The following is a 13,399-nucleotide window of genomic DNA, read 5'->3' as shown; positions in this document are numbered from 1 at the left end:
TTTATATTTATTGTTATGAAGAGAAATTATGTAAACTGAGCACTGTTCAATTTTTTAAATGCTGCAGTAACCTGGTTTACATCAACTAAATTATTCATAATCAAAAATGCAACAACTTTAATCACTTTTGTTACACTACATTTCTTTTAAATGAGCACTTTTGATACTGTGAAACTCATGCTTTTTAAAAAAAATTCAGAGACCAAATATTGTAACTGTACCATACCAATTCATAAGTCTTTCTTTCCTAATTAATCCAAGTAAAATTAATTTTACTGTAGACTTTTAAATTTTCAAAACCTGCTTTATATTTGGTAATATAAGTTGCAAAAAAATTGAAGAAATATCGCAAGATATGAAGAGCAAACTGTAAGAGTACTTTGAAATTTAGCATTTAGTCTACTTATACCTCTGTGACCATGAAGTAATATTTATATTTTGTTTTGTCTGTTCCTGTGCATTAACAGCCTTTCTTGGTCGGTCATTTCCCAATAGCGTATCCACAGTGCCCAGGAATTCCTCCCTCTCATGCTAAGTAAGGCTAGGGATGGTTTGAGGGAGAAAACCTCCCTGGGTTAAGTCCATCTACTAAAAACCAACAATGAAACAAAACTGCATCGGCCTTCGCAGGCCTCCGCTGCGAGCCGGGAAGGCGCAGGATGCAGGAGCCACCCCAGCAGCGATATCGTCTTGCTGAAAACCGCTGGTGGGAAGAGGGGGGGTTAGCGTATGCACCTGCCTGTATCTTCCCAAGCACACAGAACCATGGCAAACTCTGCCGAAAGGGCACGATGCTCTAAGTCGTAATTTATTGTTCAAGAACAAATGTGGTTAATGGTCATTTGCTGGCGTCATCTAAGATGTCTTCATTTTTTTTTAATAAATAATATTTCTTAGCACTAAACCTGGGTCATTCTAGATATGCTGCATTATGACTACCCACTCCAACCCACTCCAAAAGACACACTGCAGATCAGCGTTAAACAGTAATTCCTAAGCAACCGCTACCCAAAAACTAACCCAGCAGGGAAACAGTTTCATACAATTTACTGATGTTGACAAATGGACAGAGCTCAGATATGTCTGACTCCAGCTGTACTGTCCTGTGTGCTGAGAAGGAGCAGACCCTTCTCTTCAACATGAGACATGTTTACAAGCCCCCACTAAAATAAAAGCATCTCATCCATTCACAAAACATTTGTGATGCCCACCTGCAAATGGAAGTGAGAGTTTACTTCTAAAAGATCACCTTTCCTCTGGCTTCAGTGTTTTTACAGACATACTGCTATGTTCAAGCTAAGGGTTAGGGTGTGTATTACCCTCCCGCTACAGGTAGAATAGAAAGTCATAGAAAGCTGAGCTGCTTGTTTCAATTCACTCAGCAAGCCAGAAACTAAACCGCAGGGGTCCCAGGGGTCTCCTTTCCACTGACAATCCAGGAAGCAACGAAACGCCACTGCACTACGTTCCCTGCGCGACAGCCCAGGTGACAGAAGTGCTGCTAAGTTTCTGCCTTTTTCCCTGGCTCAAATCTACCAGAACTACAACATTTTACAGGTATTTAACGCATGAACTCTTTTCCATTTCTCAATATACGGCTGAAAAATCTCTGTACCCAAATTCATGGAAGCACGCTGGTTTAGGGACAGGAGTTCTCAGGAGGGGTATAACGCTCTGCACAGAAGTTCCCACGCTCCGGGGAAGAGCGCTACACATTGCGGCAGAGGTGCCGGCTCTGGATGCTTTACACGGTTCAACATCCACTTCTCAAATCCTCCATGTTTTATACCATGACAAAAGAAACAGAAGTCAGGAAAACTTCCTTGAGAACTGTGGTCATTTTATTGTCAGTAGCTTGGCTGGATGGTTCCAGCCTACAGTGAGCTTCCGCACCCTCCTTTCCGCGACCAAGTGCAGTAACGCCTTTCAAACCAGGAAGCGTTCAATAGCTCCCTTCCCACCTGCACAGCAGAGAAACCTCCCTGGGGCACTGCCAGGAGACCCCAGTCTGCTCAGAAGGGACCAAGGACCAGTACTGCCACATCATGGAAACACCAGCTCTGCACGTGAAACGGGTGTCTGTGCCTTTCATTGCCGTAACACTTCCCCCATCTCCCTCCGAGAGGCAAAGCTCAGCCCGCCCTGGTGAAACGGTGCACCCACAACGCGAGGTTGCACAGCTGAAGACATTGGAAAGCACAGATTCGACCTACTCTTCCACTACAGGAACCAAACTGATTAAAGGCCGCCTGGGAACGAGGTATGGTTGCAAGCAGATGAAGGGCTCACCACTGCTTCGTGGTTCAGCGGAGGAGACGGGTCACTCCGACGTGCTGGGGCAGGCAGACCCGGAGCCGTGTCCTCCCTCCTCTCCTGCGCCCGCGGCAGCTGCAGACTGAGAACGTCCAAAGGAGCTGTGGCACAACACAGAAAAGGACACAAAGTCGAAGAGAGGAACAGACAGTTCAGCTGCCCTGTTGTTCCCTGGTCAAACCGTGGTGGCTCCGCTGATATTTCCACTGCAACAGCCACAAACGTGGCTTGCTGGTGACAGGTAGAAGAGAGAGAGGCTGAAAACATGGCTCTGATGAAGTCTTTTCCTGGCCATCAACTAGTCGTAATCACATCTACCGATCACTCCCAAACAAGGGGAAGAATGAGACAAACTGCTCCTCACAGTTACTTAGTTTATTTTTAAAACATCAGTTTGGGACTGTTTCTTAAACAAGACTTCCTTGTGCTGGGACGTGGTCAGCCACAACACCCAGCAGTGCGGAGACCTCCTTGATGCAATTCCCCGGTGATGCCTGTGCCACTCCATTTGTACTTCCAGCTCCATTCACTTGGGAAACGCGTCTGACTGATGTTTGTTTTAAAGATTAACGCCAGCACTTGCAATTAAAACATAGTAAAAGATTTTAAGTTCTTTCTAAAACCAACTTCTGGGTTGTCCCCAGCTGCACCAGGTACAAGGGACTGGCTTAGGCCAACCTTAACTTCTGCAAAACTGCCCCTGTAATGAACTCGTATCAACTCCACCCCCAGTGCCAGAGGGGCTGCCACCTGGACGGAGCGACCATCTTCATCGTTTAAAACACAGACACTGGCACCCTTTATTTAGGCACGCGATATGAGTCTAAGGCTTCGGCTCAAGGGCCGAGTAACTGGGTGGGGAGCGATGCCTGGTCTCAGAGTAGCAGCTTCTCCGTGTGCCCCTCCTGCCCTGCGGCGATTGCCCTGCACGACAGCAGCCTCCCGGGTCAGGACGGGCTGGAATTATCCACCGTCGATAAGAGACGGGAGATCTGGGCCTTCTGCGCGCGGCTGAGGTGCTGAGCCATCTGGATGATGCAGTCCACGGCGACCTCGGGGTTTGCTTGGACCAAGCTGCAAGACAGAGAGCACGGTCAGCGTGCCGGTCGCTGAGCGCGGCTCAGAGAAACGATACGTTCCGGTCGGACGGTTTTGTAGCCTAAGCAAGAACCGCCTCGCCTCGGCCACGCAATGTTCCCAGCCCAGGAGGTGCTGACATTGCCTTGGTGCAGCCAACAGCACCTCTCACGCGTCACGGCTCCCGAGCGCCCTCAGCCACCCACTTCCGGATCTGCTTGAGAGCGTAGTCCCGCTTCAAGTACTTGATGTTCTCCCGAATGGCCGACTGGGCGCCATCGTCCTCCTGCAGGTGCTTCTCCAGCCACTCCACCACCACCTGGTTGTTGTCCCAGAGGTAGCCCTGGGGAGAGCAGCACCGTGGGGAGGCGGCTCCCAGGTCCCACCCCGGCCTCCCTCCTCCTCCTCCTCCCCGCTGTGTCCTGGGGCTTTTTCCTCTCGTTACACAGCCAGACATTTGGACTGCTCTTCCCAGTCCTGCACATATCTATTTACAGGTTTTCAAGCAGTCTCTTGCGTTCCAATTCTTTAATTCTTTCCCTTAAAGTCCTCTCTTAGGGTCACCATTATCTCATCTTCCTCCCAGTCGCTGAGCTCCCGACCGGCACAGCTCAGGAAAGCAGAGCTAATGGTCCCGCTCAGCGGCACCGCGCTGCTCCCCCCTCGTCCAATGTAACGGTCAGCAGGGAAAAGGTTCAGTTTGGAAATCAAAACTCAGCAAAGCTTTGTGGACTGTTTAAAAGGCAAAACGTTGAGGTAAAACACATTTACTTGTGCCTGCCCTTCGGCTGCTCATTTTCCAGCTCATGAAGCACACGCTTTACCTGGGGAGCTTTGTAAGTCACTGTCGTGCACTTGAGGGCAGACAGCTCCGCTCAAATGCAAATGCCTGAAGTCTCTCATTTCTGCACTGAGAAGCTCTATCTGATGGTAGAAATTAAGATGCTGGTATTTATTTTGGGGCCATCTTGCTACAGTTGAACACCTGCATCCAACTGAGATCACCTGATTTGAAGAGACAGCCCCAGTTTCAAGGCCGCTTGCACGCTCACCCTGCCACAAGCTGCAGAACAGCAACTCCTGCCGCATGTTTAAACCCAACGGGAAGCACAGGTGAAACACCCGGGTGAACGCAGAGCGAGGCAGCTGCCCTCAGCGGGACTGGGACCGCCATGGCAGGGACGCGGGCATCTCGGGAACCTGAGGTTCGCAGTACCTTTGCAGCTCCTTCCGTCTCCATGAACCAGCGCCGCAGCATCGACTGGATGTGGATGTGGCTCAGCTCACTGTTTGCCTTCAGGATCTCCGCCTTCACCACCTCCTCCAGGAGCAGCCGTCGCAGCCGCCAGTAGAGGAACAAGCGGGCGTTCTTCCACTCCAGGATGTCCTGCAGAAAGGAGGGGACAGGACCTGGGGTCACGCTTTGTAGAAAATGCCCCGGGGAAGAAGAACAGCTGACGCGCAGCGACTGCTTGCTCACAGCTCTTGCCCCTGGTGCCGAGGGGGCGCAGGGCAGGTCTGCCAGCCAGCATGGGCTGGAGCAGAGCGCAACGCCTGGAGAAGAATCAGCACATCAAACTGCAGCCCTGGCCTCTGCGGGAGGGGAATTTCCCTTCCTACTTCGTGCTGCAGCTGCAAAAAATTACCCCGAGCCAAGACCCTCCCCCAGGACTGACACCAACCCCACCAACGCCGAAGGAGCGAGCCAAGCACCCTTGCTCACCGTAATGACGCCTTTCTCCTGCATGCGGCCCGGGGTGTCGTGCAGGTCGGCGAAGCGCAAGGCCACCTGGTAGTACATGGGCAGCAGCAGCTCCTCCCGGGCCTTGAGCTGCTTCTCCAGCTCCTTGCGCTCTGCCTCCAACAGCTCGGGCGTACCTGCGCCCGGAGACACGCTGCGCTGAGCAGCCCACCCGCCTAAGGGTCTGCAATGCCCCTACAGGGTTTGAGCCTCATGTCCGAGCGCACCACTGCCCAGCACCGCAAGCTGAAATGCTCTTCCCTTACCCAGCTGCTCAGCAAGCCTGGCGTAAACTGCATCGATCCTTCTCATGGTCTTCACCAAATCTTTCTTCCTGAACTTGATCTCTACTGTTCCTCCAGGCTCTAAAATGCCACCTCTGGAAAAAAAGTTTGTTAAAGCAGGGACTGGCCTGCATGAGGAACATAAATCCTGGGACAAGACTTAGCTGTCAGCAATGCAGAACAAGTAAGTGTTACTGTAGACAACTCTCACTTTTAAGAATTAAGGACAGAGAAAAACTAAAGGGGTTTTCTTTCTAGTCTGTGGGATTCTTGTCCACCTTCCCATTCCTTACAACTTGTTCTAGTATGCATTAGCTCAGTTTAAAGAAAAGGCCTCCAATCACCCCAAAAGACTAACGCATTTACTCCCCCGCAGCCTTCACCAGACATGGGACAACATCCCCAGTGAAATACCTAGGAAACTGCTCTCTAAGAATCCAAGAACTTTTAGTTGATGGCTCTTATTTACTGCAGGGCAAAAAAAAATACAAATCTCCAGTGATCCAAGGTCTCTGCATGTGAGACGATGACTCTGCAGAGACCGTGCACTGGCTTTCACTGCTCCATGCGTGGGCTGCGGAGAGCACGCAGGTGTTTCACACGTGGCGCGCGGAGGCCCCGGGAGGCTGACCTGCTCTCCTTGTCCGCGTAGAGCTCCACGTACAGGGGGTTGATAGTGGAGTCGATGACCACCCAGGAGCCTCCCCGCAGCTCCGCGTGCGGCGGGATGTAGACCAGGACGGGCTGTTTAAAATCCCTGAGGCTATCCACAATGGACGCGCCGAACTTCAGCATCTGGTCGTACATGTCTGAAAGCCAAGGGGACTCAGCGACCGGGCGCTCCCGCGGCACCAGGGCAAGCGTGGGCCAGCGAGCTGTGCCTGCTGTCATGCGTGGGCCGTGCTCCCCTATTCTCTGCAAAAGCCCCAACCTCTTTCACATCCCCCTGTTGCCCCTTTCCTCCTTCCCCAAGAGCACCGGGCCTCACCGGTATCACTCTAAAGCGCATCAGCCTTTTGGATCCAGCTGCCCAAAGCTCTTTTCTCCACCGGAGAAGTCAAATAAGTCCCCCAAAACCAGCCTAGCGGGAAGTCACCAAACCCTGGGACCTGCGACCCAGCACCGCCGCATCGCCTCCCCCAGCCCGACCCCACGTCCCTGAAGGGCGCGAGCAAGGGGAGCCCGGGGGCAGGCTGGCTTGCGCGTCCCCGGGAGCCCCGGGGCACGGCCAGGGTGTCGCGGTCGCTGCTCCTCCTGGGGCCAGCCCTGTGCGCGGGTACCTTTCATGCCGCTGGAGAAGCCCCGCCAGTTGGCGAAGATCATCAGAGGGAGATGCTCCCGGTTGAAGTCCCGAATAGCTTGGGCAGTTTTAAAAGCCGAGTCTGGAAACCACACCTGCCCGGCCTGCTGGATTATCTGAAAAAGAGGCGAGCAGGAGCGGTCGGGTCAGTGCTGGCATCTCCCGGCACGCAGTGCTGGCAGGTCAGTAACACACAGTGTGCAAAAACTGGAAGAAAATTAAATTGACCAAGCACCAGTCCTGAAAGAGAATCAAGACATGAAGAAGGATTATGCCAAGGAAGCTTTTCTCCTTTCTTCTCCAGCCTCCCCCCTGGATACTCCGCCTCTGCAGCTTGCTCACCCTAAGGTCTCCCAACACACCTTCGCCTCCGAGTCCAGGTTGGCGGGGTCGGCAGGTATCGTCACCTCCACGGTGCGGGTCTCGACGGCGATGACGCCCACGGGGAGGCCTCCCAACCTGCGGCGAGGCAGGGCGGCCTCAGCACCCACAGCAGAGGCCGGCTCTCCTCCAACGCTGCACCCTGGCCGGAGGGATCCCCCTCCTCCCCACCCCAAAAGCGATGCTAGGGCATGGCCTCGAGCGCTCTTGGCCGGGTTCCCAGCAGGGTCTCGGCAGCGCAGGCGCTGCTGGTGCCCCTTCCCCAGGGGAAGGTGGCCGGATGAGGGCCGGCAGCTGCGCACGTGAGCATCTCCGAGCTGCAGAGCTCAGCGGGAGCTCGCGGGCCGGGGCGGCGAGCGTCCCCTCGGGAGCCCCGTGTTCGCCCCAGTACCTCGCTCTGCCGACCACGACCGTCTGAGCCCAGGGCCTCATGATCTCCAGGAAACTGCCTTGATCGAAGAAGCCGCTCTGCCAGGTTCCCTTGAGAGCTGCAGAGGCAGAGCAGAGCCAGAGCGGTGAGCGTGGAACGGCTCCCTGCCCAGCAACACCGCGACAAGCCTCATCCGCAAAGGGCCAGGAGGATTTTACAGCCACAGAAAGCACAGGGGAGACTTGCTGCAGGGGTCTCAGGCTGCCCTCACTTACTTGGATGTGGTCTCCCTGCCAGCATCCATCTGGGGTCATAGGGGACTTTGGAAGGGACAAAATCTATTTCTCTTTCAATGGGGTCACTTATGGCAGTGACAGGCACCGGGCTACGGTTATCCTGTAAGGAGAAAGCCCCGAAGTGCAGGTCATCAGCCAGGGACTCCAGGAACAGCGAAGATTTACACCCCCGCATCGCCATCCTGAAGCACCCACCTACCTTCGGCATGTACGAAAGCCACTGTAGGATGGTGTAGACCCCCTCAAAGTCATCCGGGACCGTGACGTGGGAAACGCCGTTATTGTGCATGATCTGCACACCTCCCAGCTGGTTATTGGACGTGTAAACTTCACGTCCTAAAACCTAGTCAAAATTATTAACAGAAACGCACATCACTCGGCTAAAGCAGAAGCAACTTCTCCTTGTCCGGTTTAAGACAAACTTTTGCACAAGCCCGTGCCCTCTGGTTTGAGGCTGAATTTAAACCTCCACCTATCAGGCGGATGTTAAATTAAGGAGACCCCATGTTAAAGAGCTAAAGAGCAAGTGCCTTTTGCATCAGTTTAACTAGGGTTTCAAATCACGTCTCAGACTAGTAAGATTCTGCCTGGAGACGAGTCCTGCCCAGGACCCTGGGGCAGGAGCCGAACAAGTCCCCGCAGCAGCTTTGCGACCCAGCCCTGCTGCTCAGCCTCTCTGCCTGGGAATGACGCAGGACAGAGGGACGCAGGTTGACGTGGCCTCTAAAGCAGCACCACGTCGGTGCTGGGCGGCATTTCACAATTCCCTCATCGCCAGAACGAGCCCAGTGGTACTTCTCCTGCAGGCTCCCCCAGACACATCCCATGAAGCGATGCAGAGTTAACTACCACCTTTTCCCATGGGACAGGGCTCATGGTGGGAAGGAGCAGCCTCCTTTAGCAGCGGAAGGGATAGACTCAGGGGAGATACCGCAGCCGGAGCGCACGTTACCTTATTGAGAGCCGTGACTCCGGTGAGGATGATGTGGGAATTCTCCACCTGGATGACACGCTGGCCCAGTCTCACCAGGTAAGCGCCGATCCCGATGGCACGACACGTCACCTGGGGAGCACACACAAGGATGCGCAGAATTACCAGGGAAAAAGGGCTGCAGAATAATCAACAAGCATCAGGAGAACTACGCGTTCCCTCCCGACTCTGCAGGAGTCGGCATAGCGGGGTGACTCCGTTTCGCTAGGTCACTTGTTGCATCCTGTTATTCCCCCAAGGGTGATCCCGAAAGCAAGCACAAGAGCAGCATCCTTTTCTAGGAAGAGGGGAGCAGGGGAAGGGTTCAAAGGCTATACCATGCTAATGGTCACTATTTCTTCGTAAGCTCGAGAGGACTCCCCGGCGATGGTACCGGCAGCTCTCAGGTTTTCCACTCCAAATCCATTCTCTTTCCCGATGATGTCCATGAGGACATACCTGCAAGGAAGGCAGAGGCACGGTGCCACAGATAGGACAAGAGAAAGCACTCGGTTGCCATGACTCGTTCAGCAGGAGGCCTGGATCTCGTCGTGGGCACAAGGCAAGGTGCAGGAGCCGCTGTGCCAGGCGCCGCAGCCTGCCCACCTTGGGTGCAAACCAGGCGAGACAGTGACAGCTCACCTGGACTCTCCCCCTTCCTCGATGTGCTCACAGTGCACCGAGTTCACGGAGCTAATCCTCGTGTAGTCCTGGGGAGTCAGGTACAGATACTTGAACCCCTGAAAATGAAGATGAGGAGGATGAGTTGCAGAATCCCCTGCACACACACTCATGTGGGACACAGTCCCCATGAAAATCCACGCTCTAACCCAAACCCACCCCGTGCAGTGACACCACGCTCAGGAACACAACCGGACAAGCAATGCCAGAGGAGCCACGCCAGCAGAGGCACCTTTATTTCCATCCCGATGGAGAAAATGGAGCAAACCCTCCCTGTGGCACTGGGTGCGCACATGTGCTCACCCCCCAGCACTACCTGGTCTCAGCTGATCCCCCAGTGGGAGTTTTACCCCCCAGTTTAGCTCTGGGCCTTCCCCACCTAAGTCCTTTGTTATTTTCTCTGATTGCAGGGAGGGAGGTGCACACACACCTTGTAGGGGTCTGCAGGGTCCACCCAGGCCACCTGGAACATGTGCTTTATCTCATCCGCAAAGCCAATCCGGGCTCCGCTGTTGGCAGCGATGTAGATGCGGGGGATGCCTTCAGCGCGGGCCAGCTCCGAGGCTCTAAGAAAGAGCAAGTCCTCCTCCGGCCCGAAGGAGCCAATCTTGTGCGTGATGTCGTTGCAGATGAGCACGATGTCCCGGCCTTTCGGATACTCGGGGGTCTTCAGCTTCATTTTGAAAGCAACCATCCCGACCTGCCCCCAAACAGCACAAAGTCACACGGGCAGGTTGCTCCAGAGAAACGGGGTCAGAGCTGAACCAACACACAGCTTCTACCTGAAGAGCATTCCCTTAGAGCTAAACACAGCTGGAGCTGGGAAGCCCTCCAGCAATTCATACCTTGCCATAGCGCAGCTTCCCCCCACCCTGCTCTTTCCCTCCATTCCCAGTTCTTTTGCCATTACCTCATTCCCTCCAGGGAGCCTGTTCATCTGCACCAGCTGCCCCTGGGAGTCCAGCACCAGCTCAGTGTAAGTCAGGATGTCCTTGGGGTACAGCTCTGAGGAGCCCCACTGCTTGAAGAGAGCCTGCAGAGACACCACACGTAGGACGAGTTCAAAACGCAGGGGCTGCAGCAGCTCCAAGGCTATTGCTGACCGCAGACACCCACTCCTGCAGCTATATGGGACTTTGCATGAACAAAAAAGGGGCTGGAGCTACAGAGAGCCCTCACCCCGCTGCGCTCCTCCTTGCACGCAGCTTTCTGGCTTGCATCCTCCATCACCACAGTTATGTCAAATTTCAAGAGTTAGGAAACGGTTTAGAAGTACTTCATACAACCAAAACCATGGGGGTTTGGTCTCATTGTCCCTCCTGCCCCTTCCCCCCCCCCCTTTTTTTCTTTACCAGCTCAGGAGAGAGGCATTTTTTAACCCAGACAAGAAAGTCTAGGAAGGGAGGGGCAGAAAAGGAAATTTAATAATCTGGAACCTCTTTCTGCTCGGCCTGGACTCACCTGCCTGATCATTTCTGGGAAGTCATACACGTAGGTGGTGCCCAAGGTCTGGGCCTGGAACCGCTTGGCCTGCAGCAGGTCCTTAGTGACGTACGGTGTGTTAATGAGCATCCCGTGCTGCGGCCCGTGCTTGTCTCCGTAGGACTGAAACATGATCTGGGAGGAAAGGCAGAGAGCTGACTCTTTCTGCAGCATGCAGGCAAATCGCTCTCTGCAAAGTTAAGGTGCAAGAGCCTTGCAGGGCCCAGAGCGCTGGTTAGATCTGCCTGGCCAAGCTGCTTGTGTCCATGGCTCTACCTGACCGAATGACAACATGATTTTCCATCCCGCACCTCCTTATGGAGGGGACAGACTGCATGGAAAACCACTGTGCTGCAAGTACCAGTAACACCCCAATGCTGCTCTCTGTCTCCCAGACCAAAAGCCACTTGGTTACATGCCAGCAACAGCCCTGGGGCTCAGCACCACTTCTGGAGCAGAGCATCACTCCGAGGTGCCCAGATGGCTGCAGCGCACAAGGGGACGAAACCTGGCAGGCCCTGGAAACGCTGCTGTATAGGGCGCCGGAGCGGCGACTCCAAGATCTGGGAGACGGATCAGCATGGGGGTGGTTTATGCAGAAGTCCCCGAATGCTTTGCTGTAGCGGATGCTTGTTTGTGCTCAAATAGAGGAGCACCAGCTGCTGAAGCGGTGCTGCGGGGCGGGAGCGTTTCAGGGGCTGGGCACTCACGGTCGGGTTTCTGCTAGCTACCAGCATCTATCTGCACGGCACTCACATTCCCAGTGCTGAGGTCCCTCACTTCCTTGTAGAGGCTGATGTCCAGGTAGTAGCCGGACTCGTTGGTCAGGAAGAGGCGGATGGGGATCGCCGCCATGGTCGGTGTCAGCCGGATGTTGATCTTCACCTCGGCCTGCAGGACCCGGAGCTTCCAGAGCCGGCTCCCGTAGCGCATCACCATGGAGCGCACTGACTCCTCGATCTGGGCGCAGGAAGGCAGACGGTGAGTCCCCGTGCTGGCAGGCTCAGGACACCGTGCACTCAAGCCCAGAGCATGCCCGTCATATCTCCACCCCGAAGAGCCACTTCAGATTTGCTTTGGGCAAGCCCCTTCCTTCTCTCCATCCCTCCCCAGAGGCTGGTGCTGCCATCCAGCCTCTCTGCTGGGAATAAGGAAAAACAGTGCCCCACGTTTGCCTGAATGGACACAAAATCCCCCTTCAGGCTGTGTCCTGCTGGGGGAGAGGAGCCTGCTGCCCGCCTCGCACCAGCAGCAAGCTGTCCATCTGCCCAAGTCCTTGCGTAAAGTGCCAATTAAGTCCTAAGCAGGAAATCTTAGCACCTCCCCAGCAAACGGCCTCTCTGTCCCCTGCCCACAGCAAAGGTGTGACACAGAAAATAAGCTGCAGGGGCCTCCCAGGGGCTGCTGAATCCACCCCCCAGCCAAGGCAGGGCCTCCCAGCGTGGTGGGCAGGAGAAGGGCCAGCAGCCTGCCTGCTCAGTGGTATCGAGCAGGAGGGAAGATGCTATCTCCATCCTCAGATCAGCGCTGCACCAAGACACCTCTGGCCGTACGACCTGTGCGAAGCAGCCTGGAGCTGCCCCCAGGCACAGACACTTTACAGAGAGGCAGGCGACCCCCGTATCGCAAAGGGAAGCGGGACCGCCGAGAAACTCACCTTGGAGGGGTCCATGACAACCGTCGGCACGAAGTTGAGGAAGATGTGGTTACAGTCGGTGCGGACAGTCGTGTTGTTGAAGGCCACCTCCAGCTCATCCATCGCTTCCAGGAGCAGCCGCTCGCCCTCGTTCTGCAGGTACTCGAAGGAGGCCTCCTGCAGCACATGGGGCACGAGGGAGCTCATGCATGGGGCAGAAAAACCTCTGTGCCCAAAGCGCAACTGCCTCCATCAAAGTACTCGGGGCGAGCAAACCACGGCCTCGGCCTCCCCCACCCCGCTCAGATCCCCAAGAACTGCCCAGCAAAGCAGCGACACCTCTGCTTCCACTGCACAAGCAGGGGCTTGGGACCCTGTGCCACCTTGCCTTGGTGATTAGATCCGAGTGTCGTACGATGGCACGGATGAAAAACCGGTAGTCGGTGGCCTCGGTGCCTGCCTGCACTTTGGCAGCCCCCAGGTAGAGGTGCATCTTGTGGTTGGCGCAGGGAATAGCCGTCAGGTCGAAGTTACGCATGCGGCTCAGCTCCAGCTGGAAGGCCAGGGCTGGCTCCAGATGCCGATAAATGCGGTCCTCTGCAAACTGTTACACAGCGGAGAGGAGTGAGCAAGCTCCTGGCCAGGTGACACGGGGCCAGACTCCACTTCCAGAACGGTCTCGGAGCTGGTTACATCTCTGGTCAACGGCTCTTACCTCGTCTCTCGCTCTGAACGTAAAAAACTTTGGGAATTCTCTCTAGAGCAAAAAGGGAAAGACAAGACAGTGGCACGTGAGTCCTGGCATCAGAGACAGACAGAGGCTCTTTCTGATTTTCGGTGAATTCACCAGAAGGGCAAGAAGGGAAAC

General features: G+C 54.9%; 1 protein-coding gene across 1 annotated transcript in view; it reads right to left on the bottom strand.

Annotated features, from left to right (window-relative positions):
- Positions 1 to 1,836: 1,836 nt before the first annotated feature.
- ACACB (acetyl-CoA carboxylase beta) overlaps positions 1,837 to 13,399 on the bottom strand; it is a 32,714-nt gene continuing 21,151 nt past the window's right edge. Inside the window, exons 32-52 of the mRNA XM_067307311.1 lie at positions 13,247 to 13,288; positions 12,920 to 13,135; positions 12,553 to 12,708; positions 11,652 to 11,855; positions 10,875 to 11,030; positions 10,324 to 10,446; positions 9,844 to 10,113; positions 9,375 to 9,472; positions 9,071 to 9,191; positions 8,715 to 8,825; positions 7,962 to 8,105; positions 7,742 to 7,862; positions 7,488 to 7,584; positions 7,078 to 7,174; positions 6,696 to 6,831; positions 6,047 to 6,224; positions 5,398 to 5,510; positions 5,114 to 5,268; positions 4,607 to 4,777; positions 3,597 to 3,733; positions 1,837 to 3,387 (exon numbers count right to left, since the gene is read on the bottom strand). Coding sequence (XP_067163412.1) covers positions 3,261 to 3,387; positions 3,597 to 3,733; positions 4,607 to 4,777; positions 5,114 to 5,268; positions 5,398 to 5,510; positions 6,047 to 6,224; positions 6,696 to 6,831; positions 7,078 to 7,174; positions 7,488 to 7,584; positions 7,742 to 7,862; positions 7,962 to 8,105; positions 8,715 to 8,825; positions 9,071 to 9,191; positions 9,375 to 9,472; positions 9,844 to 10,113; positions 10,324 to 10,446; positions 10,875 to 11,030; positions 11,652 to 11,855; positions 12,553 to 12,708; positions 12,920 to 13,135; positions 13,247 to 13,288 — 2,973 coding nt within the window. The 3' untranslated portion in view covers positions 1,837 to 3,260. The remainder of the gene's footprint in view (positions 3,388 to 3,596; positions 3,734 to 4,606; positions 4,778 to 5,113; positions 5,269 to 5,397; positions 5,511 to 6,046; positions 6,225 to 6,695; positions 6,832 to 7,077; positions 7,175 to 7,487; positions 7,585 to 7,741; positions 7,863 to 7,961; positions 8,106 to 8,714; positions 8,826 to 9,070; positions 9,192 to 9,374; positions 9,473 to 9,843; positions 10,114 to 10,323; positions 10,447 to 10,874; positions 11,031 to 11,651; positions 11,856 to 12,552; positions 12,709 to 12,919; positions 13,136 to 13,246; positions 13,289 to 13,399) is intronic.

The sequence above is a fragment of the Apteryx mantelli genome, chromosome 17, assembly GCF_036417845.1.
Source record: "Apteryx mantelli isolate bAptMan1 chromosome 17, bAptMan1.hap1, whole genome shotgun sequence".
NCBI lineage: Eukaryota > Metazoa > Chordata > Aves > Apterygiformes > Apterygidae > Apteryx > Apteryx mantelli.
This window is presented reverse-complemented; position numbering and strand designations above follow the sequence as displayed.